At 34.2% G+C, this 26915-nt stretch overlaps 1 protein-coding gene across 1 annotated transcript in view; it reads left to right on the forward strand.

The window, feature by feature from the left end:
* Positions 1-24915, forward strand: part of LOC113081036 (probable phospholipid-transporting ATPase VB) — a 34593-nt gene extending 9678 nt beyond the window's left edge. The window contains 20 exon segments of the mRNA XM_026253094.1: positions 1315-1400; positions 3203-3309; positions 5477-5578; positions 5581-5607; positions 5953-6080; positions 6996-7248; positions 7914-8128; positions 9634-9783; positions 11244-11775; positions 12731-12837; positions 12918-13044; positions 14524-14708; positions 17091-17397; positions 17512-17588; positions 18750-18875; positions 19966-20166; positions 20744-20824; positions 20912-21016; positions 22148-22335; positions 23326-24915. Coding sequence (XP_026108879.1) covers positions 1315-1400; positions 3203-3309; positions 5477-5578; positions 5581-5607; positions 5953-6080; positions 6996-7248; positions 7914-8128; positions 9634-9783; positions 11244-11775; positions 12731-12837; positions 12918-13044; positions 14524-14708; positions 17091-17397; positions 17512-17588; positions 18750-18875; positions 19966-20166; positions 20744-20824; positions 20912-21016; positions 22148-22335; positions 23326-23479 — 3258 coding nt within the window. The 3' untranslated portion in view covers positions 23480-24915.
* Positions 24916-26915: the final 2000 nt, after the last annotated feature.

Raw genomic sequence — 26915 nt, forward strand, 5'->3', positions numbered from 1 at the left:
TTTTTTTTTTGTTACCCTCAGATTCCACATTTTCAAATAGTTGTATCTCGGCCAAATATTGTACAAAATATTTTTTTTTATTTTTTTTTATTTATTTTTTTTTCCAGGGTCACAAATAGGTCTCTTGTGCTTCTAATTTTTTTCTTTTCAAAATGATCCCAATATTTAAAAAAATATATTTTGTTGAGCTCAGGATATCAAAACATCTACAAAGACCATTTTCTCAGCTGTATATAACCATGTTTAATAAAAAAATTTAGTCTCCTGAGCTATGAATGAGTATCTTCTGAGCATTAAAACAATATCTTTCTCTCTCTATGCTGGACTATTAAATTATGAAAAATAATGGATGTATAGTTTAAGTTTAATGTATGTGACATATCAGCCTCTGTCAAAAAATATTATATTGAATGATTTTTTTAAATAATTTTATATGCACTACCAAATGTTTGGGGTCAGTGCCATTATTATATTATTTTTAATATTTTTGAAAGCCTCTCATGTTGATGCATTTATTTGATCACAAATACAGAAAAACACTACTATTGTGCAATACTTTTACCATTTGAAATAAATGTTCTGTTTTAATATATTTTAACTGTATTCTAATATATTTTAAATGCACTTTACTGCTGTGTATTTCTTTTTTTCTTTTTTCTTTTTTTTTGCATAATTTCTCCAGTCTTCAGCGTCACATGATCTTCAGAAATGCTCAAGAAACATTTCTGATTATAATCAGTGTTGAAAACTTTTTTTTTTTTTTTTTTTTTTTGTGGAAACTTTTTTTTTTTTAAGTTTCTTTGATGAACAGAAAGTTCAAAAGAACAACATTTACTTGAAATACATTTTACATTATACATGTTTTTACTGACACTTTGGATCAGTTTAATGAACCCCGAATAAAATTATGCTAAATAAAAGTATGAATTTTCCACAAAAAAAAATATATATATTTTTTATTATTTATTTTTAAATCTCCACCTTTTAATGTTTTCATACCTTTTTTTTTGACAGATGTTTCATTATATTGAATCAGAGTCCGTATGCATAACTCTTTGATTGTGTAATAGATAACTAACAGCTCCCACACTCTTGCATACCTGTCATACAATTCGGCGTGACACACAGACCTCGTACAGGAAAAACGTGTTGATGTTTACGCACTGCTCGGTTTGCCACGTGTAGTTTCACTGTAAGCTGCAGGACTTATCCAATGCTCGATAGTCAGCTCAAATTACCATAGAATTAGAAAAATGAGGAAACGGGAAGAAGAAAAAACATCCTCTCATTTTTTTATTCTCTCGTGTGTTTCAGGGTGAACCATTTCAACCTCAAACATTTGACAGCACTGTAGTGTGTGAAAACCCCAACAACAACCTCAACCTGTTCAAAGGTTATGTGTGAGTATCTAAAATCAATTTCACTCAAATCATTCAATTTCATGCACAATTAACTGCATCACGACTCCGTCACGACTGCCTCTTTTGTCAGATCCACACCAATGAACAGCATTTGTTTGGCCTTCACATTTTGTCATTTGCTAACCAGGGAAACTGCTTAAATCCTCTGATGTAAAATGTGTTCATGTTTCTCCTTTACTTAAACACTAGTACTGTATATTACTATGAGCAGTTTTCTCGTGAGAGGAACAGTCTGTCCGCTGTGATGGAAAGTAATGGTAAATATTTCAGAGGCTGATCGTGATGCACTTTCATCAGCCGTGTTGAGTTTAAATTCTTATAAATAATAAAAGACACATATAAAGAGGACATTCATCTGAATGGGTAAGGGTCAAAGGTCATGGATGTAACGTCTGCCTTAATGGAACAAATAGGTTTTAGTAGAAGACACCAGCATCAGGGTTAAAGGAACTAGTTCAACAAAAAAATAAAAATCTGCTGATAATGTATCAGATCATCTGGAGTGAATGGGTGCCGTCAGAATGAGAGTTTAAACAGCTGATAAAAACATCAGAAGTATTCCACACCACTCCAGTGCATCAGTTAATGTCTTGAGAAGTGAAAAGTTGTGTTTGTAATAAATTATGTTTTTAAAGTGACGGTTTGCCACACAAAAAAAATCTAAATTATGTCATTGTTTACTCATCCTCATGTCATTCCAAAGCTGTATTTTTCCTCTGTTGAACATGCACACACAAAAATATATCTATAAGAATTTTGGTAACTTAACAGTTGACGGTAGCGGTTAAAAAAAAAAAAATGTATATATATATATATATATATATATATATATATATATATATATATATATATATATATATATATATATATATGGGTACCGTCAACTCTTTGGTTACAAACATTCTTCAGATTATCTTCTTTTTTGTTCAACAGGAGAAAAGAAACCCAGAAAGGTTTGGAAGAACTTTATGGTGATTAAATGATAACAGCATTGTCATTTTTGGATGTACCGTCCCTTTAACTTCAAACTGTTTCTAAAATATGAGTCCATGTGAGATGTGAGAGACAGAAGGAGTTGAACTTTTTCACTGGAGGAAGCATTATTAAGTATTATGAACTCATATTTGGGCCATAAGCAACATTTTTAAGTAAAAACACCTTAATAATCTATATGTTTCTTACAAACACCCAGCTTTCCACTTCTCAAGACATTAACTGATGCACTGGAGTGTTGTGGATTACTTGTGATGTTTTTATCAGCTGTTTAAACTCTCATTCTGACGGCACCCATTCACTGCAGATGATCTGATACATTATCAGCAGATTTTATTTTTTTGTTGAACTAGTTCCTTTAACCCTGTTTTTATCAGCTCTCATTCTGACGGCACCCATTCACGTCCATTGCTGAAACACTGATGCAATGCTACATTTCTCCAAATATGATAAAAAAGCAAACTCAACCTACATCTCAGATGCGCTGAGGGTGAGTTAATATTCAGCACATTTTCATTTGTGGGTGAACTATCCCTTTAAATCTAGGTTGCATAGTTTCCTCACACATCCAGGGAATGACAAGGCTGGAAAACAGATTTGGCCCCCTTTTTTTGTCCCGTCGCAGCCATATTAAATGTGTTATCACGCTGAGAGATGATTCTGATGTTCCCAAGCATTATAAAGCTCTTATCCTGCTCCTCCATTCAAAGACTGGCCCGTTCCTCACGTGGCACACAGAGGTAATTAGTCTGGGTGACTAAAGGAAGACGCTGTGTTTGATGTCACAGGGAGAGGCCTGATAAGAGGAGAACGGGTTTCGGCATCGATAGTCTTCTTCTGCGCGGCTGCATGGTGAGAAATACTGATGATGCAGCTGGAATAGTGGTGTACACAGGTACATTTCATCTCCACATTTAACATTACACTTCACAAGACTGTGTGCTCACATGGGATACACTGAAATATACTACATTCACGTGTAGCTTTAATCATTTAGCAGATGCTTTTATCTAAAGCAACTTACAAATGAGGACAATCAAAACCAACAAAGGAGCAATAATGTGTAAGTGTTATGACAAGTCTTGGTTAGCCCAATGCAGTACTTGTAGCAAGTACACTTTTAAAAAAAACAAATATTAGAATAAAAAGGGGATAAAATAGAAATAGTGTTAAGGGGTGAAGTTATTATTATTATTTATACTAATTTAAAAGAAAACAAGTAGATAGAATAGAAATAGAAATAAAATAGAGTGTTAGCGTAAGAGGGTTACGTTTTTTTATCAAATAACGAGAAAACAAAAGTAGATAGAAATAGAAATAGAATAGAATAGAGTGCTAGTGTAAGAGGGTCACGTTTTTTAACAAATAACAAGAAAACAAAAGTATATAGAATAGAAATAGAATAGAGTGCTAGTGTAAGAGGGTCACGTTTTTAACAAATAACAAGAAAACGAAAGTAGATAGAATAGAAATAGAATAGAATAGAGTGCTAGTGTAAGAGGGTCACGTTTTTTAACAAATAACAAGAAAACAAAAGTAGATAGAATAGATATAGAATAGAATAGAGAGCTAGTGTAAGAGGGTCAAGTTTTTTAACAAATAACAAGAAAACAAAAGTAGATAGAATAGATATAGAATAGAATAGAGAGCTAGTGTAAGAGGGTCAAGTTTTTTAACAAATAACAAGAAAACAAAAGTATATAGAATAGATATAGAATAGAGAGTGTTAGTGTTAGAGGGTCAATTTTTTTTAAATAACAAGAAAACAAAAGTAGATAGAATAGAAATAGAAATAGAATAGAGTGGATAGAAAGTGGGTCACATTTTTTTACAAATAACAAGAAATCAAAAGTATATAGAATAGAAATAGAAATAGAGAGAGCTGGTGTTAGAGGGTCGAGATTTTTAAACAAAAACAAACAAACAAAACTAAAAAGTAGACAGAATAGAATTTGAATAGAGAGTGTTAGTGTTAGAGGGTCAATTTTTTTTAAATAACAAGAAAACAAAAGTAGATAGAATAGAAATAGAAATAGAATAGAGAGTGTTAGTGTTAGAGGGTCAATTTTTTTTAAATAACAAGAAAACAAAAGTAGATAGAATAGAAATAGAAATAGAATAGAGAGTGTTAGTGTTAGAGGGTCAATTTTTTTATAATAAATAAAAGAACACTATATCTACTTACTACTATACTACTTTACATCTCATTATTTTGTGAAGATGCACATCATTTAAACAGTTTTCTTTTTCAAAGTAATTTATCATTTGTAACATTTTACTCTCTCTTAAAAAAGTACTTTTCAAAACATACACCTCTGTATCTTTTATTTTTACGCGAAGGGTGCATATTAATGCCTTAAATGGGAAAGTTCCCTCAAAATGAAAATACTGTTATCAACAAAATCTAAGAAGACAGCAAAGTGTTACAATGTTACAAGATATTTATATTTCAAATAATTCTGTTTTGTTGGACTGGAGTAATGATGCAGGAAATTCAGCTTTACATCACAGGAATCAATTAGATTTTTAAATTGTATTAATATTTCACAATATTACTGCTTTTACTAAATTTTAGATGAGAAAGTTAACATGTTTAATCATTGAATCCATCAATGCAGCCTTGGTTTTCTATTTCTTTTTCTAATTTACTTTCTCATTTTTTCTTATAGTTTCCCCATAGCTTATCTACAAACTCTTTTTTTTTTTTATAAATCATAATGTGCATTTCCATTCATCATCCCTGATCCTCATTTGTAAAGATAAGGCCTAATAGACTGTTACATCTAACAGTGCAATAAAACCATGCTATACTGCTAAACTCTGTTTCTTAAGTCTTTAACATCCCATTTACACCAGCAGTGGCGCAACAAACTAGAACGCTTTCCCATTATAATCAATGAAGCTGTCTATAACGTAAACACACAATAGGTGCATCACATCACAGACCTTTTCTGCAGTCATCTGTTCCTCTTCTGATAAATTATACACATGGCATGGCTAATAAACGGCCGTTGCTATTTTACAAATGTTCTTGTTTTTACGCCATGATTTATGCATTGCAGGACACGAGACCAAATCCATGTTAAACAACAGCGGGCCCAGATACAAACGCAGCAAGATCGAGAGGAAGATGAATACAGATGTTCTCTTCTGCGTGGTTCTTCTATTTTCATGTGTCTCATCGGAGCCCTGGGTACAGTACGGGGAACAAGCCCCTCGATAATTCAAGACAAAGTACATTACTTTAACATACAAGCTGCAAAATGATGCTCTGATTCTGAACTCTGAAAATGAGGCTCGGGTCTGAGTGTGTTCTTCAGCATGAGATAAAGAATAAAGCATTGTTACCACTTCTCTTTTCCTTCAGTACGGCGTGAGACAAACACTACAGACACGCAGAATAGTTCACACTTATGAAAGCAATGATTAATCTCACTCTCTCGTTCTCTCTGGTGACGCTTTATTGGAATATCTGCATTGAATTACAGTGCTGTCAAAAGCAATATCATTAATGACTGTAAACGTCTGTTTCTCACAGGCCATGCGATCTGGTTGGAAAGTTTTCCCAGCATACCCTCATACATCGTCCCTGACAGTAATGGCAATTACACTTCTTCAGTCCTCTCGGGATTTTACATGTTCTTCACCATGATCATCTTACTACAGGTACACACTCAGTCTCTCGCACATATGTGAAGTACCTTTAAGTGAAAGTAATGACCTTGTTTCACCAAAACTAACTTTAGCATAAAGGGATAGTTCAGGCAAAAATGAAAATGATGTCATCATTTCTCACCTTCAGAAATTTGAAGAATGTAGGTAACCAAACATTTACTCGTCGCCTGTATTTATAATACATTATAAGACTATTCATAAGGCATTATGATGAATGCATATTAGATTATATAAAAAAAAACTATAATATGTTGTATTATCTCATGAGCAACCGTTTTAATGCATTTAAAGGCATTTGACTGCATCAAATGACAAAAATCATATAACAATATCAGATTTTAAATATTCATGTTATTTTAGTAAACCTTCAGTTTTTATCAAATGTCAAGCATCTATTTATTTATATAAAACGTCCCATATTTTTGCACGAGACTATATAAGCACATGGTTTTTGCTCATTACAAAACGTAACAAAATAAGATAAAAAAATGAAACTTATTTAATTTCTTTAATTTATGGAAATGTTGGATGATCGGTAACTACAAGCCAATATTTTGATTCTAAAAAAGTTTGCAAATCTGACATTTATTTATGCATTTATATTTATGATTTTAAACTGTATTTAGATGTCCAAAAAAAAAAAAAAAAAATCTTGATTTTGACATCTAAGTTTGCAACACTGACAAATTTATTTATGCAAAAATTGCTAAAAAAAAAAAAAAAGCTTGTTGTTAAAAATGCCTTCCGAGGTGAAATAAAATTCTAATATTTAATTTCACCTTTCCTGAAGGTTAAGCACCCTTTTTCACGGCCTGTTCATTTCTGATCAAGGGAAAAATGTTCATATTGTACCGTGTTCATGAGGCTGAGATCCGAACACTAATTGTTCCACGGCGTTCTCTCCAGGTGATGATCCCTGTCTCACTGTACGTGTCCATTGAGCTGGTGAAGATGGGGCAGATCTTCTTCATCACTCAGGATGTGGAACTGTACGATGAAGAGCTGGACCGTCGGGTCCAGTGTCGGGCTTTGAACATCACTGAGGACTTGGGACAGATCCAGTACGTCTTCTCAGATAAGACCGGGACGCTCACAGAAAACAAGATGGTGTTCAGACGCTGCTCCATCATGGGGACGGAGTACTGTCACGAGGAGAACGGTGTGTCTCTCTGATGATTACTGTAGGATGAGCTTTTAAATATTTTTAAATGTAGCAATAGACAAAAATAAATTGTATTGGTTAAAATTCAAATATATATATTTTATGCCAAAAATCATTAGGATGTTAAGTAAAGATCATGTTCCATAAATATATTTTGTAAATTTCCTACTATTAATATATCAAAACTTAATTTTTGATTAGTAATATGCATTGATAAGAACTTAATTTGGACAACTTTAGAGATGATTTTCTCAATATTTAGATTTTTTGCACCCTCAGATTACAGATTTTTTTTTTTTATTGTATCTCAGCCAAATATTGTCCTCCTAACAAACAATTGGTAAAATAATAATAATAATAAAAAATAAATAAATAATAATAATAGTAGATATTGACCTTAATGAATTTTGTGGTCCATGATCACACATTATTTTTATTCAAAAGAAATTTATTTTTACAAAGTTTATTATTATTATTATTATTATTAACATTTTTAACATTTATTATATTTTATTTATTTATTTTTATTAATATTTGTATTTTATTTTATTATTTTTTATTTTTATTTATTCATTTATTTATTTTGTACTTTTTTAGTTGGTGAATTGGTATAATTAGCTTAAGCATTAATAAGGGTTGTTGTTATTTTTGGCGCTCATCAGCTGCTCGTTTGGCGGTCATCAATGGAGCTAATGAAGAGGAGGAGGTCACCATCTACCAACAGACAAAGCTTCCTTCACTCTTCCCTCTGGAAGAATTACAGGACATCCACACAGGAGACGAAAATCAAGCCAACGCTCAAGTCACAGCTGCCAATCAGCGCAGATCAAGAGAGGCAGCGGGAGCCCAAAGTGACATGGCCTTCAGCAGTCCTCTGGTGAGATCATAGATCAGACGACGCTGATATCTGTGTGTTCAGGGGGAAGGCTGGGAATCCAGCATGATTTGTTTTGAAATAAACATCTCTTTCAGGCTTATTGTGAGCATGTGACTCTACCTACACTTTTGGAAACTCAAAAAAGCATACCATACAATTCAGTATCCATCTAAAATGAACATTATGATTACAGGGCCGATTATTGATTAATAAAGACTTATTTCTACACAGTTCCTTGATTTGTAGGGATGATTTGTAAACAAATTGATTTTGATGTTTGCAGTACATACTGTAACCAGTGCGTAAATGGGTTTTCTAATTTAGTAAACTTGCTCAGTAGCACACCTGATACAGTGGAGATTTAATCTCTGAACTGCTTGAATACTTAAATTAAATTAAATTAAATGTATGCATTTAGCAGACACTTTTATCCAAAGCGACTTACAGGCTATCAATCTTTACCTAATCGAACCCCCAACCCCTTGATAGTGCAATGCTCTACCAATTGAGCTACAGGAACACTTGGATTAATCAATATAATAAAATATTGCCACTGTCATGTTTAAAGGGATAGTTCACCCAAAAATGAAAGTTTTTAAAGGTTTTCCTTTTTCTGTTGAACACAAAAGAAGATATTTTTAAAAATGTGGGTAAACAAACAGTTGACGGTAGCCATTGACTTAATAATATTTTTTTCTTCAATACTATGGAAGTCAATGGCTACCGTCAACCTTTTGGTGACCAGCATTCTTCCGAATATCTTCTCTTGTGTTAGGGTTTTGGGTTAACTTGCCCTAGTTGCCCTAGTTTTTTTATTTTTATTATTAAAACAAGAAAATATATCTCCCAAAGGGGTAAGAAAAATAATCTTGTTTTCTCTTTGAATTAACTTTATCTTTCTTAACCCATTGGCAGATTTTTGGTCATGATTTAGGCAAAAACTAACACAATTTATATTTATATATATATATATATATATATATATATATAAAAAAATTTATAATTTTTTTTTTTTTTGAAAACAAGACTTAATATATTGTTTAAAGAAGGTTTAGATATATGCAAAGACAAAAAACTGCAGTTTAACAGCAATTCAGTAGATAAGAGAGAAGCTCTCAGATGCCCAACCATTAAAATAGTCAACTATTGGAAATGACAGTATATTAAATAATTTGAATAATGCTGAAATGTGTGATTTCTGCCGTGTCGTCTCGTCTCTGACCGGTCTTCCTGCACGCTCACGGTCCGTCCGCAGATGGCCGAGCAGTTTGGTGTCAGTTATGAGCGCAGCGATGCTGGCTCTGATCCGCTGTGTTTGGATCTGATGACATATGGAGCCGCCGGGGTGCATTAAACATGGGCTACTGATACTGTACAGATACTGCCTCTTCCTATAACATCACGCCTTTTGTTGTCATACGATGTTGTGTCATTTTCCATCTATGGAAACAGACCGCATGGTCTTGTTGTGCATGATGTAATCGCAGCCGTATTCCCTCAAACAGGAAACAGTGGTGGTTCCAGACAGGAAGCTGATGCTGGAGGTGGACCGTGAGATGGCGAGCATCCAGACCGGACCCTACCTGGACTTTTTTCTGGCTTTGGCCGTCTGCAACACCGTGCTGTTGTCCTCAGTGACGGCCCAAAGACAGCGGGTGAGAGTGAACGCCGCTGACCTCGCTGCTTGTTCACAGCACAAAAACTGTCGAAACATTCACAATAACAGCCGTGTAAACTACGCTTAGAGTACCTCTCATTGCCCCGAGATATTTCAGTGCTGTCCCAGCATGACTAATTCTTCTTGGTTTTATAATTACTACATTTTAATTCTCAAGCAAGCACTTGCATGGTGCAGGCAATTAGATTTTTCATCAGTCGGTGCCCCACACATCCGTAATGACTCGAGTCTGAGAGAGAAGTTTAGTGAAGCTGAGTATCCTTCAGATGCTGGTCAGCGCTAATTTCCCAAATTGCACTCAAGGACCCCGAGCGAAGCACTTTGTCCAGGGTAGAAATTATATTTGGCCTCAGACCTGTAGCACTGAGACGTTCAAAGACATCGGGTCAACATTAATTAAGATGATTACCAGAGGAGCATGATTGTATCACCCTGGGTCCGTCACGACTGAATGTATGTGGATCCACAGCACCTGAAGAACTCCTTTATTAGTGTGTCTCAGAGCAGTATGAAGGAACATGGGCTCCGTTTCAATATTTGCATCATAATTAACCGAACACACAGTTATAAAAGAAAATTTGATTCATTTCAGAATTGAGTTTCTACCAATAATTATACGTGTATTTATATATACAGTAAATATACACCATCTACCTACCAGACAGCAGACTATTTGTAATATTCCAAGTTTATTTACAGTAATAATGTGAAATATTATAATTTAAAGTATGCATATGCATTTAATAAATTTAATGCAATTTTCAGCATCATTACTCCAGTCTTCAGTGTCACATGATTCTTCAGAAATGCTGATATGCTGCTCAAGAAATGTTCATTCTTCTTCATATTTAGCAGTTATTATCATGATACATTTCTAAGGATAACTGATGAATATAAAGTTCAAAAGAACAGCTTTTAATTTTGTAAAATTAAAATGACAGTCTTTACTGCCAGTTTCATCGATTTGATGCATCCTTGTTAAATAAAAGTAATCATTTATTATTATTATTATTATTATTATTTGAAATTGCATGTGAATTTCACGTGCAACTTGCACATGCATGCTCAGAAATTCTCAGGCTGTGTTCTAAAAGCATGCATACTATGCTTACAATTTCTGTAGCATGCATACTGAGCATAAAATGGAAAATTTCAGTTTGCACAGAATACCTACTTTACTGTATTTGTGAAAAGAAAAGAAAAAGTGTAGTACACAACAGATCCCATTGCGCTGTATACTGTATTAATGCAATGCACTCATAAAGTATAATGTTAGTTTTTTTTACTTTGTTCTTGATTCATCATTTGAAGACTTTATTAAACAGACTTGAAAATAAATTTTGGACCTAAGGGAACTCTACAAGCTAAATTGGCATGCAATGCAATAATGCAGTTAAAGTGGTGTAATAATGCAAATAATTACTCGTACTTTTCCAGGTCAAAGGGCGCCGTAGCTCCTCATACTCAGGAGGTTCATTTCATAACATGCGGCAGTGGTTCAGAAAGTGTAGTCTGGGGAAGGTGTTCACCTCCATGAGGTTCTTCAAGAGAAGAGGAGAGACACTCAGAGATCCTTTCTCCATCGATGAAGACGAGTCCGACGGGTTTCACAGCTCCGACGTCTCAGACGCCACGGAGCAGAAGGACATTTCAAGTGAACGCAAGGTTAACAGCGGTCTGTCTGGGTCGGAGGAGATGTGTTACGAGGCCCACAGCCCAGATGAGGCCGCTCTGATACACGCAGCAAAGGCTTATGGGTTCACCATGGTGGAGCGCACTCCTCATTATGTGACCGTCAAGCTGCCCGATGGAGCGCTGCTGAAGTTTGAGGTGCTGGACATCCTGACCTTCGACTCCACGAGGAGGAGGATGTCCATCATAGTGCGACATCCACACACTAAAGAAATCATCATGTACACGAAAGGAGCTGATTCTGCCATCATGGAGAGACTGGGCAATGTTTTTACAGGTGAGCAATGAAAGATCAAAAACATGAAGCAGCGTACACCATTGAAAAATAAAGTACTATTGGGAAATATTTTTAAAATGTAAAATAGCAGTTTTCTAAGTGAATATCTGTTAAAGTGTAATTTATTTCTGTGATGCACATCTGTATTTTCAGCATCATTCCTCCAGTCTTCAGTGTCACATGATCTTCAGAAATCATGAAAATATGATGATTTACTGCTCGAGAAACATTTCTGATTATTATCAATGTTGAAAACAGTTGTGCTGCACAATATTTTTGAGGAAATCTTGATACATTTAATTTTTCAGGATTTTTTTAGTGAATAGAAAGTTCAAAAGAACAACATTTATTTGATTAGAAGTATTTGTAACATTATAAATGTCTTTATAACTTTTTTTTATCAATTGAATGTGTTCTTGTTGAATAAAAGTATACATTTCTCTTTAAAAAAAATCATAATTACATAGATATTTTGTCATGTTCTCATTTTGGAAGTAAAAAAAATCTATTTTAATATAGACACAATTAATTCGACATAAATGAGTTTACAATTTTAGTAGTTTATATGTATCACATTTTCTCTTAAATACAGCTTAATTAAATTTAATTGTTAATAATTAAATGTTTTTTTACAGTTTTCACAAATGTTTCATCATTTATTTATTTTATTTAAACTTTTTTTTTTTTTTATGGAACCAAAATAAAGATGGTTCCAATAAATTGCTTGTTTAAATTAAACAATACTTTGTTTATTTTTTTAATGGAACAAAAACGGAGCTAAAAAGATATAATATCAAATATAGTGATCCAAATGATTCGTGCACTGTAAGTTTTCTGAAATCATACGACAGCTCTCAATAGCAAAGAAACAGACTAAAACTGAAGTTTCCAGCATTCAGATAAAATATAATTTCGTGGCAGATTCGAATGTGAGTGTGTCGCTTGTTTTTCACAGATATGTCACAAGTGTACAGTGAGGCGAAGCAAACGGCTGTAAAAACTCAAAGAGACCTTGACATGTACGCCAGGAATGGATTACGGACGCTGTGCTTTGCCAAAAAGGTAGAAGTTTTGCAGAGATAGCTGTAGTGAGACTACTTGATGAGCGGTGCTGATGTGAAGCTGTGTGTTGTTCTCTGAAGGTCATCAGTGAGCAGGAGTTCAGGGCCTGGTCTGCGCTCAGACAGGAGGCTCTGTCGGCCATAGATGAGAAAGAGGAGCGTCTGATGGAAACCGCAAACTTCATCGAGAGCAGCTTCACTCTGCTGGGTACAGTCTGCGCTCCCTTCATGTGCCACTCTTAAAAATAAAGCCTTCAGAAGAACTATTTGTGGTTTCCCAGAAACCCTTTCAGTGAACACTTCATACAAGAACCATTTTCTTCTAAGTGTGAAGAGGATGTTAGTTAAAAAATAATAATAATTAAAGAGGCAGGGTTCTTTCCTTTTTCCTCTGTTAAGAAACCCTATAACATGCAATTGTGAGTTAATGCCATGCAATTCTGACTTTTTTCTCTGAAATCGGAGTTTACATTAAATCTGGGGAATAAAAGATTGCAACTTTTTATCTATTTTTTAGATTAACAATGGAAGTTCATTGTGACTCTACATCTCACAAGTTTCTAAATGATGAGTTTACATGTCGAAGTTCAGTTTTATTGTTTCTGCCATGGTTTAAAAAAATCTAAGTAATTGCAGCATTTTATCTCATAATTCAGATTTTTCCTTTTTCTTTTTTTTCGGACAATATTTTCCAACTGAAAAATTCTGAGTTTACATCTCGCATTTTTGTTTTTGGTTGTTTGATAATACCATGGAAAAAAAATTGAGACATTTTATTGGACAAATCTGTTTTTTTTTTTTTTTTTTTTTTTTTTTTACAATTGCGAGTTTATATCTGTAATTTCAGTCCTTTTCCCCCTAAATTCAGTTTCCATCTTGCAGTTCTGACTTTTTTACCCAAATCTTTCCCCGAGTTTGTATTTCACAATCCCCCCACCCCCAAGTAAATTTTTCAAAATTGATTAACTTTACTCTCAGATTAGTATTAAAAGTCAGAACTGTGGATAAAAACACAGAATTATCATCTTTTTTTCTATCCCATGACAGAATCAAGATTACCTTTTGTACAATGTTCATTAAATGTTAAATGTTCTTCACAGAATCATAAGCGCTAGTAAAGAATCGTAATTTTTAAAGGGGACATCGAATGCCCGCTTTACACAAATTGTTATGATTCTTTAAGGTCTTCAAGAAATGTCTGAAAAAAACTTTGGTTAGAAAATAACACTCTTTTTACCTTGTGAAAAACAGCTCTGTACACAGCAACCCGATTCGGTGCATGTCTCTTTAAATGCTAATGAGCTCTGCTGACCCCGCCCCCCATTCCATAGAATGAGGCATTGTTGTCAATACAGCTGCTTGAGCGCCAAGAAAACTGCAGACATCATACAACTGGCTGAAGGCGGAGATATGCAAATAAGGGACAGTCCATCAGCGGGTGTGGGCGTGGCCTGTGCAGTATGATGTCATAGTGCTCAGAAAATCTAAACGGCTTGATTACTGATACTGTTTAGGTTTTCTCTAGATTAAAAACAAGTAGTGAATGGATTTTTATCATTGTTGTTTTTATTATTCAAAAGTGAATTTCGCATCTGATGTCCCCTTTAATTGTGTAATCATAAGAAAACATTAAAAGTCACAGTTTCGGGACATGAAATGTAAACTGACCTTCTGGAGTCTCCCACAGGAGCCACTGGCATTGAGGACCGTCTCCAAGAAAGTGTCCCAGAAACCATCCAGGCTCTGAGACGGGCTGGCATGCAGGTATGGGTGCTGACAGGGGACAAACCCGAGACGGCCATCAACATCGCTTACTCCTGCAAGCTGCTGGAGCATGAGGACCTGGTGTTCACCTTCAGCACCAACAGGAAGGTACTTCAGTGTGCTAGTCTGTGCCGAGCTAATGCTAACTAGTGGTGTTTTAGTGTCACGTATTTTAAAATAAAGTCTAATTTACGAGAAAAAAGTTGTATAGCATTATGAGATTAAAGTTATAATGTTTTTAAAATAAATTCATAACATTAAATGCATGTGAAGATTGAAAAGCTGGACACTTGTAGAACAGGTAGAATTTTCACATAAATTAACTTTATTCAAGCAATATACTACTTTACTCTCAAAACATTAAGATAATTAATCTTGTGTTGCTATGACTTTATTCTCAAAATTTTGGCTTTATTCTCAAAATATTACGAATTTAATCTCATATTGCTCATTATTTTCTCATATAATTTTGACTTTATTTTCAAAATATTACGTTTTATTATATTTTAATCTCATACTGATCATAGTTGTATCAGAATTTAGATTTTATTATCAAAATATTAGAAATTTAATCTCATATTGCTATGACATTATTCTCAAAATCTAATATTGCTCGTAATTTTCTTGTAATTTTGACTTTATAATCAAAATATTACAAATTTAATCTGTTATTGCTATGACTTTATTCATAAATCTTGGCTTTGTTATCAAAATATTATGACAATTAATCTTGTATTGCTTTGACTATATTGTCATGATTTTGACTTTATTCTCAAAATATTACAAATTTAATCTTATATTGATTGTAATTTTCTCGTCATTTTGACTTTATTTTCTCGTCATTTTGACATCATTTTGAATTTAATTTCATATTTCTACGACTTTATTCTTGTAATTGTGATTTTGACCTTTTTTTTTATTTTACATGGCACCAAAGCATGGGAGTACATTAGCATTCTTAAACTGATATCTCAATAAGAGCACGTGGAGTATTTCTCATGTGTTGTGCATCTTGTTTGAGGGTTAATTTGTTTATCTGGGACGACAGAGGCTTCAATGTTAGACCGTTTCATGCCCTCAAGAGTGAAGTTTTCCATAGCTTGTTCAAACACATAAACGATCTTGCAATAATTCGTCAGATATGCTGTTTTTCATTTCGTGTCTGCTTGAGTCTGTGTTGAAGAGCGCTGAGAAAAAGTGCATTCACCGGTCTGAATGGCTCATGTTGCTGGTCTGTAATCCCATTTTCACACTTCTGAGGAGGGCAGGAAACCGTTCTAGTTTCATTTCAACATTAAATCTCTTCCCGAAGTCTTCCACATATTATTTTACGCACATTTTATGAAATGCCTCATTTTGTGCATCTAAAACCTTCACTTTCCGTTGTCCTAGTTTTTCATGAGGTACAAGATCATTTATCACCATCTTATATCTTAGTGTATTTCCTAAATAAAAATCTGTGTGGAAATGAGAATCATAAGCCATTTATGTAACAGTGAAATGGGCAACAACTGAAATTTCAATAATCCATAACCCAGATATACTGTGTCTTTTTTTTTTTTGATAGTGTAGTCATGTTAAAACATATAGCAGTGCCAGACTGAAGTATGTGGATGTGACTTCACGACACGATGATGTCACAGCTCATGAATATTAATTAGATCATGACGTCATTGCAAGATGGCATATCCATTCAAGTAATCTCACTTAGGATCAGATATGAAATGCTTAATGTGCTGTCATGCTCTTGTGATAAAAATGCAGCAGATGATCTTTAAAGCATGATGGGAGATGCTGACATCACAGCTTAGATGGAAGCTCATTGGCTTAGAACAACTGTGATGTTGTTGTCTTGACTGCTATGTTAGTCTGTTATCTATCTCTAATATAATTTTGACTAAAAATGTATAGAGAAAGAATACATTTAATTATAGGTATCCTACCATTCAAAAGTTTGGAGTCAATAAGATTTTTAATGAAAGAAATGATTTCGATTTCAAGTAAATGCTGTTCTTTTGAACCTTCTATTCATCGGTGATTCCTGACAAATAAAATGTATCACCGTTTCCTTAAAGATACGAAGTAGCACAACTGTTTTCAACATTGATAACACTCATAAATCATCATATTAGAATGATTTCTGAAGATCATGTGACTAAAGACTGGAGTAATGATGCTGAAAATACAGCTGCACATCACAGAAATAAAATGCACATTAACATATATTCACATAGAAAACATACAGAACATTTCACCATTTTTACAATATTTTTGAACATATATAAATGCAGCCTTGGTGAACATAAAACATATATAAAAAAATCTCACCATGGAAAAACTTTTAAATGGTGCTGTAAACTTAATTACCAGTTTATTGCATTCATTATCATGTAAAAGCAGATGCATTTTAAAAACATGCAACAAAAATGCAAACGTGATACTTGACAGACTGTTTTTCAAAATACTGACAGAGTCTCTTTTATATTGCAGTCTGTGTTTAAAATGAGGCTTGAAGACACACTGGGAGAGCTGCGACGGAGTACACTGTCTCCTGGAGCAGACCCTCAGTTCAGGGGTTATAGTTCAGCGTTCACTGGCCCTCTGATGGAGCCCAGTATCGGGCTGGTGATAGACGGGTCGACTCTGAGCATGGCCATGTCAGACGAGCTGGTGGAGCAGTTCGTGGAGCTCTGCAAACACTGTCGAGCGGTGCTCTGCTGTCGAGTGACGCCGCTGCAGAAGAGCGCCGTGGTTAAACTCATTCGGCAGAAACTGAGGGTCATGACCCTCGCCGTAGGTAATGAAACCTTCCATTTGAGCTTTGTGAAATCATTTATAAGATGACTGTTCCGCAGGTTCGTGAAGTACATTGGTTTTCTGTTGCGGTACATTATGATTTGTGTTCATGCAGGTGATGGCGCCAATGATGTGAACATGATTCAAGCTGCAGACGTCGGTATTGGTGTTTCTGGACAGGAGGGGATGCAGGTTTGTGTTTTTGTGCTTTATAACTCACTCCCAGGTGAAGATAGTGTATCAATCAATAAAACCGTAATTTATTTTTCTGATTGACTAGTTCAGGAATGTTTTAAGTGAGCATGAAAAGGATATTGTGATGTGTTTTTCTTACCTATTGAGACATATCTGAAAGAAGTGACTTGTCGCATAAGAACAAATGTGGGGCAGGGCGGGGCTTGATTTTTTCTAATCAAGAATTGGGGAGGGGCATGTTATCCTCTTTAAATGAAATATTCCAAGTCACTTATATAATGATGTGCACAAATAAATAATTTATAAGAAATATTTTGTTTTGTGAATCCACTTTAGACATTCTGCTGACTATAAGTACGTTAAGTGCAAGTACATGTCAACTTATTCTATTAACTTACAGTGCTGAGTAGATTACTTACAAATTGTAGTCCATTACTGATTGCAGATTACATGAGGAAAATTGTTGTTAGTAACGTAATGTATTCTGACTACTTTTTAGATTATTTTTTATCTAATTTATTACTGTATAACCGTCACGATCTAAGGATGTTCCATCCCAGACTCTTTCTATCTCACGAACTTCATGTCCCATAATCCTTTGCTCATTCACATCAGCACTAATTGTTTGCACCTGTGTCTCGTTGGCCTTGTTAGCTCACCCTATAAAAGCCTGGTTCTCTGTTATTCTTTGCTGAGTCTTGCACATGTCTCAGCTGTGGTTTTAAGCCTTTTCTCCTGGTTCCTGTTGTTCTGCTTGTTTATACGGATTACTCTGTTTTCCTCAACTCTGAACTCATTGTTTGGACTGCTTATTGTGTTTGACCTCATGCCTGTTTTGATTACGATTATGGATTATTCTTCTAATAAACTATTGTGCTTGGATCCTCAGCCTACATGTCTGTGTGCAGTTTTGTGACAAAAACATACATTATTGATAAAAAAAAAAAGCTAAAAGTATCTTTTATTTTATTTTTATTTTATTTTTTATTAATTTTTTTTATTTTTTTTTATAAAAGTTACTACCCAGTGTCTGCTACCCATAACCTAATGAGGGTCAGTCAACATGTACTGTATTTGCACAGTTACTTGTAGTTAGTAGATCATCTGAAGTGGACTATTGTAATAAAGATGATTTCATGCAGTGTTTGTGTTCTGCAGGCTGTCATGGCCAGTGATTTTGCCATCACACGCTTCAAACACCTGCAAAGACTGCTGCTGGTTCACGGACACTGGTGCTACTCCAGACTGGCAAACATGGTCATCTACTTCTTCTACAAGAATGTGGTAATTATCACCATAGCAGCCGATTTTGTTACATTTGATTTAAGTAATTAGTGGCGTCAAAGTAGTTTTACAGTGTTAAACAGGAAAATAACGTTTCAATGATGCAAATTCTTGATACATTTGTGACTTTGATACATTTGAATTTTTCATTTCAAATGTATCAAAGTGTTGCCAATGTGTCAAAAATTGTTTATAATAATAAGTGTGACCTACACAGCTGTTCAAAACTTTCGAGTTTTATTTTTAATTTAAGGTATTAATACTTTCATAGAGATAGGACACATAAAATTTTTATGGAAGTTGTTTCCGCAGTTGACTTAAAAATAAAAAGGTAACTTCAACTTTTCTGACTTGTTTTCTCAGAATTGAGAGATATAAACACAATTATGACAAAAAAGTCAGAATTGTGAACTATATATGTGTGTGTGTGTGTGTGTGTGTGAACTATATACTGTATAGTTTATATCTTACAATTATGAATATAAAGCATGCAATTGTTAGTAATAAAGTCAGTCCTCTTTTTCCTCTAAATTGGTCGTTATAACTTGCAGTTGTGATTTATGTCTCACAATTCTGAGAGAGAAGTCTGAGTTGCGAAATAAAAAGTTGCAATTACTTTTTACATTTCTTATTCAATGACGGAAACAGCCTTCGGCTTCCATGAATTGTCATTAAAGCCTTCTATTTCAAATAAATATATTTTTTAATATTTTCATTTCTATTAATTATTAAATCCTGGGAGAAAAAAAAGTATCACGGTTTCTACAAAAACAGCACAGATGTTTTCAGACTACTTTGCCATCACAGGAATTCATTACTTATGAAATATATGAAACTAGAGCGTTATTTTAAATTGTAATAATATTTCATAATATTACTTTGTGATCAAATAAATGCAGCTTTGATGCACATTAGAGACTTCTGAATGGTACAGTGACTGTAAAAAGTAATTTGTTTATTTCATGACGGAAACCTGAATTGTGATGAATCGTTTTCTGTTCCATCAGTGATAACTCCCTTAAAAACCCTTCTGATGAATCTGATTAGTTAGCACTAGCACTCACTAATGAACCTGTGTCGTCTCACTCAGGCCTACGTGAATCTGCTGTTCTGGTATCAGTTCTTCTGCGGCTTCTCCGCCACAGCCATGATCGACTACTGGCTCATGATATTCTTCAACCTGTTCTTCACCTCTGCTCCTCCCATTATGTTTGGGATCATGGAGAAAGAGGTGTCAGACTCCACATTACTGAGCCTGCCTGAGCTCTATAAGAGAGGACAGCACTCGGAGGTGAGAGATCCCGTCTGAGAGAGGTCAATCTATTACTACGTTACTATATTAACTCAATCTGGGATAACTACGACTTTTTGTTGTCTGAATCATTAAGAATCATTCAACTATGGCAGTAGCAATAAATTTCTAAATGCATCAATGTATTATTTTCAAAACAAACCCCATAGTTTGTTTTATAGAAACAATGGTTTCAAGCATAGGACCTGTTCATATAAATGATCTAAAGATCTAAACATTGAGTCGATCTCTTTGTCAACACCCCCAAAACATCCTAAACAAATTCCAGGTTCGAGATTTTATTTGATAACGTTAAACAGTTTTTATTTGTATGCTGTTTAACATTTGTTGATCATTTTACATATGCTGTTTCTGCTTCTTCTTCGCGTGTTTTTACCCAGAGATTCTGTCCTCATTTGGAATATGTGTAATAGCGCCCCCTGCAGTATAACAGTGAAAATTCAGAAATTAAAAATGAGTTAAAAATGGGTGAACAAGCCACTCACTGTTCACAAATGGCTATGAATATGACATTATTGAAATGTTCTGCTTTTAACTGAATATTGTTTGAATACAGGGCTACAGACGTTCGACATTTTGGATTGCGATTCTCGATGCTTTCTATCAGAGTCTCGTGTGCTTCTTTATTCCATACTGGGTGAGAACATCTGTGCAGTCTCTCGTCTGTTTCTGTCATGTATTTTGGGGTAACTTGTCATCTGATCATTGCTTTTACTTTCTCAAGACATACAATGGTTCAGACATCGGCATATTCGCATTCGGCACTCCCATGAACACAGTGTCTCTGTTCACCATCATCCTGCATCTGGCCATTGAGATCAAGAGTTGGGTGAGTTTATACACTCCACTTCATCACTGCACAAGACGATCACAACCCAAATCCTATTCTTAACAATGCTGATATGAATGAGTATATATATATATATATATATATATATATATATATATATATATATATATATATATATATATATATATATATACAAGGATGCAATAAATTGATCAAAAGTGACAGTGAAGACAAATAAATGCTGTTTTTAAACTTTATTTTCATTATAGTGTCCTGAAAAAATCTGAATTGTATCTTGAGCATCGAATCAGCCTATTAGAATGATTTCTGAAGATCATGTGGCACTGAAGACTGGAGTCATGATTCTGAAAATTCAGCTTTGATCACAGAAATAAATTCCTTTTAAACAGATATTCAGACAGAAAAGACTTATTTTAAATTGTCATAATATTCTCACAATTTTTTACTGTACATTTGATCAAATAAATGCATGATTAAAATTTTACTGCCCCAAACCTTTTGAATGGTAGCAGGGTTATTATATATAGTTAAACTATTACTAAACTTAAACTGTTAAAAACATTCTGGCTACTCTCAAATAAATTAATAATAAAAACTTAAATATTGGATGGAAAAACTAAACCATAGTTACTAACTGAAATAAGTTAACATTGAAGCATTAAAATTACTATTTTGAAATTTATTTGGGAAAATATTATAATTGTTTTATTGTTATTTATTTCCAAACCAAAACTTAAAAAAAATGACAAAAGCACATAACAAAATTGCTAAAAATTAAACAAACATTCAAATAATATACAAATTGCAAATTGTATAATTCAAAATATACAAAATATGATAGTACATAAATACAACTAAAACTACACTGAAGTATTGTACAATGGCAGTAAATTTATCTTCTTCTAGTGTTTAACAACAACCAAATCTAACTTGTTTCTTTCTCTCGACATTACTTTGGCCAGGTGGCAAATCGTTAGGCATTTTATGACATAAAAGTGGGTGTGTTAATATTCAAGATTTGAATAAGTAATTTATTTATTTTTTTGTCTCTTTAGAGGTTTTTAAGGTTACAGCATATCTAAATGATTCCCCTTTATGTCAAAGTAGCATTATTTTTCCTGAAATGTCCTCTTTTTGTTTGCCGTGCAGACTGTGGTGCACTGGGTGATTATGATCGGCAGCGTGCTGGTGTACTTCATCGTGACTCTGGCTTACAGCGCCATCTGCATCAGCTGCAACCCTCCGTCTGACCCCTACTGGATCATGCACAAACAAATGGCCGACCCCATGTTCTACCTCGTCTGCATTTTAACAACGGTTGTTGCATTACTACCAAGGTAACCGAAGCTAAGCGCTACCATTATGTGTAGCATTAGGGTTGGGACAAAAATATCGGTTTACTCAGTGCATGAACCGATATTAGTTCATAAAGGGACAGTTCACTTGAAAATTAAAATTAAGCAATCATTTACTCTGCTGTTTAGAGTTGATGCATGAACAAAATATGATGAAAAATTATTTGTAGCATGCATCCCATCCGATAATCACACCACGCTGATCTTAGCTGTTTTTTACTGAATCAACTGGTTTTAGCTCGTTTTAGCTAGATTAGTTAATGAACTTGCTAATCATGCTAGCAACATGTTAGTAACTTGCTAATCATGCTAGCAACATGGTAGTTACTTGCTAATCATGCTAATCACATGCTAGTCACTTGGTAGTCATGCTAGCAAGCTGCTAGTAACTTGCTAATCATGCTAGGAACATGCTAGTCACTTGCTAATCATGCTAGGAACATGCTAGTCACTTGCTAATCATACTAAAGATATGCTAGTCACTTGCTAGTTATGCTTGCAACATGTTAGTCACTTGCTAATCATGCTAAAAACATGCTAGAGACATGTAAGTCATTTGTAATCATGTTAATGACATGCAAGTTACTAGATGTACGGGTTAAAATTAAAGATTTTAATTTCATGCCAAAAATCATGAAAAAAATGTCCTACCGTAAATATATCAAAACTTAATTTTTGATTCGTAATATGCATTGCTAAGAATTAATTTGGACAACTTTAAAGATGATTTTCTCAATATTTTGATTTTTCTGCACCCCCAGATTCCAGATCTTCAAATATTTTTATCTCGGCCAAATATATCCTAATAAACCATCAATGGAAAGCTTATTTATTCATTTTTCAGATGATATATCAGATGTATCCATTTGGTCTCAATACCCATCCCTAAATAGCATCATATCAGTGAAGATGTTTAGATGTCATACGTTAACACAGAATTTCAAAAGCACTACTTTTTATTTTTTTTCTCAGGTACACCTTGCATGTCCTAAGGGGAACACTGGCGCCCTCCCCTCACCTCCGTGCACGACAGCTCGAGCGTCTCTCCCCGTCCCATCGGGAGCAGCGGATCAGAGAGTGGCGTGGTCTCAGAGACACGTGTATCTCTCCTTCTCCCAGCGCATAAAGTACACACACTGCACAGTCCGGCGCGCCACATTTCCTCGTGCACCGAGAACAACCATGCCACAAAACTTGAATATTGCAACAAACTGAAGCCCATATTTTTGTTTTGCACACATGGACGCTGCTTTGTGCAGTGCTCATGCACCGGTGTTTTGACTTGAAGCCTGTGCGTTTCAATTTCTAAACCCTTTTTGCTCTCATAAACCGAGTTCATAGGTTTACTGCTGCATCTGTGTCTGGGCAGCTGTTGTGAACTCGGGTTTACGGTCCACACTTGATCAGTGCATGCGTGTTATTTCTCATGCATGAATGTAATGTGTTCGATGGATGCAGCTGAGCCTTTTCCCTTCTGTGCAACCTAATTCCTGTTGTCATGCAGACCACATTTGTATGCACTTGTGCTTTGAGCTGCTCAAGTAATAATTGAGGTTTGCAGATGTTACATAATATCTAGACTCATTTATTCAGAGCTTGTTGTGCATGCTGAGAGAAATACAAGCACCACAGTGAGATTAAGGAGGCTGGATCTTCCTTTTCTTATTATGAATTCCTTATAAATTTATTGGCTCATAATGCTTGTTGATAGCTGTGTGTTTAATGCTCTAAGGCAGATCATACAGTCATGCGCTGGTTTTTGAATATTTAATTGCCCTGCTGACGTCTGGCTGACGTTCTTCACTCATGATGCGGTCAGTGATGACCTCACACTCAGACGGATCACGGCTCGTTTCCGCATCCTTCCAGCATGTTGCAACACACACCACAGTCAAGGCTCAGTATGAAAATGAGTGTCTTGTGTTGATTCTGTTTGCAGAACCCAAGGCGGTTTTATGTAACCATGTCAGGCGGGTTTCTGACGGGACGCTTCTGCGATCTAGTGGTGCTCTGATAAACTGCAAACACAACCATCCATTTAGAGAGAGAGAGAGAGAGAAGACACAAGATGGTTGAAGTCTGAATGTCAGAACAACTGATGCTTTATTAAACCCACATGACACTGTTTTTAGGCAGACACTCGCTGTAAGATTTCTTCAAGGGCAGATACTTCAGGTTGTAAACCGAATTAAACTGTTAAATGAAATGATACATTAAAAATATTTCTAATATATGCATATGAATGCATTTTTTTAATTGCACAGATTCATATATTAAGTGATATAGATCCCAAATAAATGCCACTTTGTGTCAGAAGCTTATTTAATAAAATAATACTTGATAACACATCTGTATGTAATATTTAAATGTAAAATTGTATGCATGTAAATTATTGGTATTTTATTTTTTTGAAAAAGAAAAAAAAAAGATGGCTAATAACAGGTCAAAGAAAAACAAATAAGCCTACCATTAGATGCAATATTTAAAAACTTGTTTTTTTTTTTTTTTTATTATGAGAATTTTATTTTTAAATGTGCAATATGATTGATGTTTTCATGATGAGCAAACTTGATTTGGAAATTCAGTAATAGGTGAATCTGATTAAAAAAAATATTAAAATATTTTTAAATAAAATTTTATTTCCAGTTTTTGTTGGCTGTAACTGTTTTATTCAACACAGACTAGCGCAAATAAATTCAAGAGAAATACAAATTACGACTTAAAAATAACAGACTTGTATAAAAAAGGAAAACAACAACAATACCACAGTTTGTTACAGTTTTAGTAATGAATGACTCCTAATATTGACCTCCCTTTGAAATGTAAATGTTTTATAGAGTATTAAACATTGTAACAAACATACTGTACAGTAAACACTTTCCAGTGAGCTCATTTGATGGTTGTTTTGTGAAATACAGTGAAAGACACATTAATTGTATTTAGGGTTGGATGATATGTCTAAAAATATTATTACAAAATGTTTCCACACCAAACGATATTGACATTATTAATGCCACAAAGCAACATTTTAATCTAGGGTCCCATGAAATCTGTTTTATTTTCCCATAAATTCTGTTTTTTTCATAATTTTGTTTCTGGATTCTTTGTTTATGATTCATTACAAATTTCTCATTAAAAATGGTGTCCAGTGAAATTAATTAATAACAGATCATGCTTTTAAAACTTAATCAAATGAAATTCATTTACAACAAAACATTGAATTTTTTATATTTCAAGTGAGATGCGTCACAACACAACTGTATAAATTAATAATAATAATAATAATAATAATAATAAAAATATTCAAAAAATCATACTTTTTTATATAAAATATATATTTTCTATATTAAATTTAGTATAGTTTTTTATTATTATAAATTTAAGAATTACATTTAAGTATACAATAGTTATATATTTATGTTACAATTTCTTCAAGTTAAACCAGACTTTTATTTTGATGGTTTGTAGTGAAGGTCTTTTAGTTTCAGTGTGTATTTGCGTATTTGAGTAAAGCTGCTGGAGTGATTCTCGCAGGAACTCTGGAGATAAAGTTCATGCATTCATGTCCTGATTTAGTGAGACACAGATTCTGAAAACAAAGCAAGCATCACACGAGTTTTAGTTTGTATCAGACTTAATACATATACACAGACTTACAGCGGCATGCACTGGCTGCTGTCGCCTTTATTTCTGCTGTGTGTTAGTCTGCTAGATTAATCCATAATGAATAAAAATGTCCATTGATATTGTTTATTGCCCATCCCCTGATCTACAAAAGAAAGGTTAGGCCCTAAAATACAAGTCCCAGAGGGTCATTCTGTGCATTTTACATAAAGAACCGATTTCACGTGTGCGCACTTGTGTGCAAATATAAACACTTTGCATTCAAATCCAATCACAAATCCTGTTTCTACAGCAGCTCCTCCACACTAACGATCCAGATGTGTCATCAGATGTTCCCAGGCTAAATTTTAATTACCCCATTCTGTCTAACATCTGCCGTGCCTGCCGACTGCTTGTCTAGACTGGATATCTAAATCTTTTCATGTATCAGCTGTTTCTTACACATGGGCATCATATTAGGAAGCCAAATCCGGCCCAGGAGAACAAAGGGAGGTGATTACAATACATTTTCATTGTGGACACACTTGACAATAAGGGTGTGTGATATTGACAAAAAATGTATAACCGATATTATTTATTTCCGAATTTTGTCCAATACCGATAATTAGCCGATATTGTACAAGTGTGTTACTGTGCTGACAGCTGTCTCCCAAAACTTTTGATATTCTTCATATTCTGTGAGGTGGCCATTTTTTACCTTTATAAGCCATTTTTTTCGTAACCTAATTAAACATGCATCATCTTCTTTTGTCAAATTCTTAATTTAATCAGACTTGAATAGAAAGAAATTATAGTGCTTTTAATTATAAAATTAAATCAGTATTAACAATCAATGGTGTAGAGGTTTGATTTTGGCTTTGGTGGGGAATAACAGCAGAAAACAGACATTTAATTGTTTGATCAAAATTACTGCTACGGGACAATTTAGTAGTCACTGG

The sequence above is a fragment of the Carassius auratus genome, unplaced genomic scaffold (genome assembly GCF_003368295.1).
Source record: "Carassius auratus strain Wakin unplaced genomic scaffold, ASM336829v1 scaf_tig00032915, whole genome shotgun sequence".
NCBI classification, from domain to species: Eukaryota; Metazoa; Chordata; class Actinopteri; order Cypriniformes; family Cyprinidae; genus Carassius; species Carassius auratus.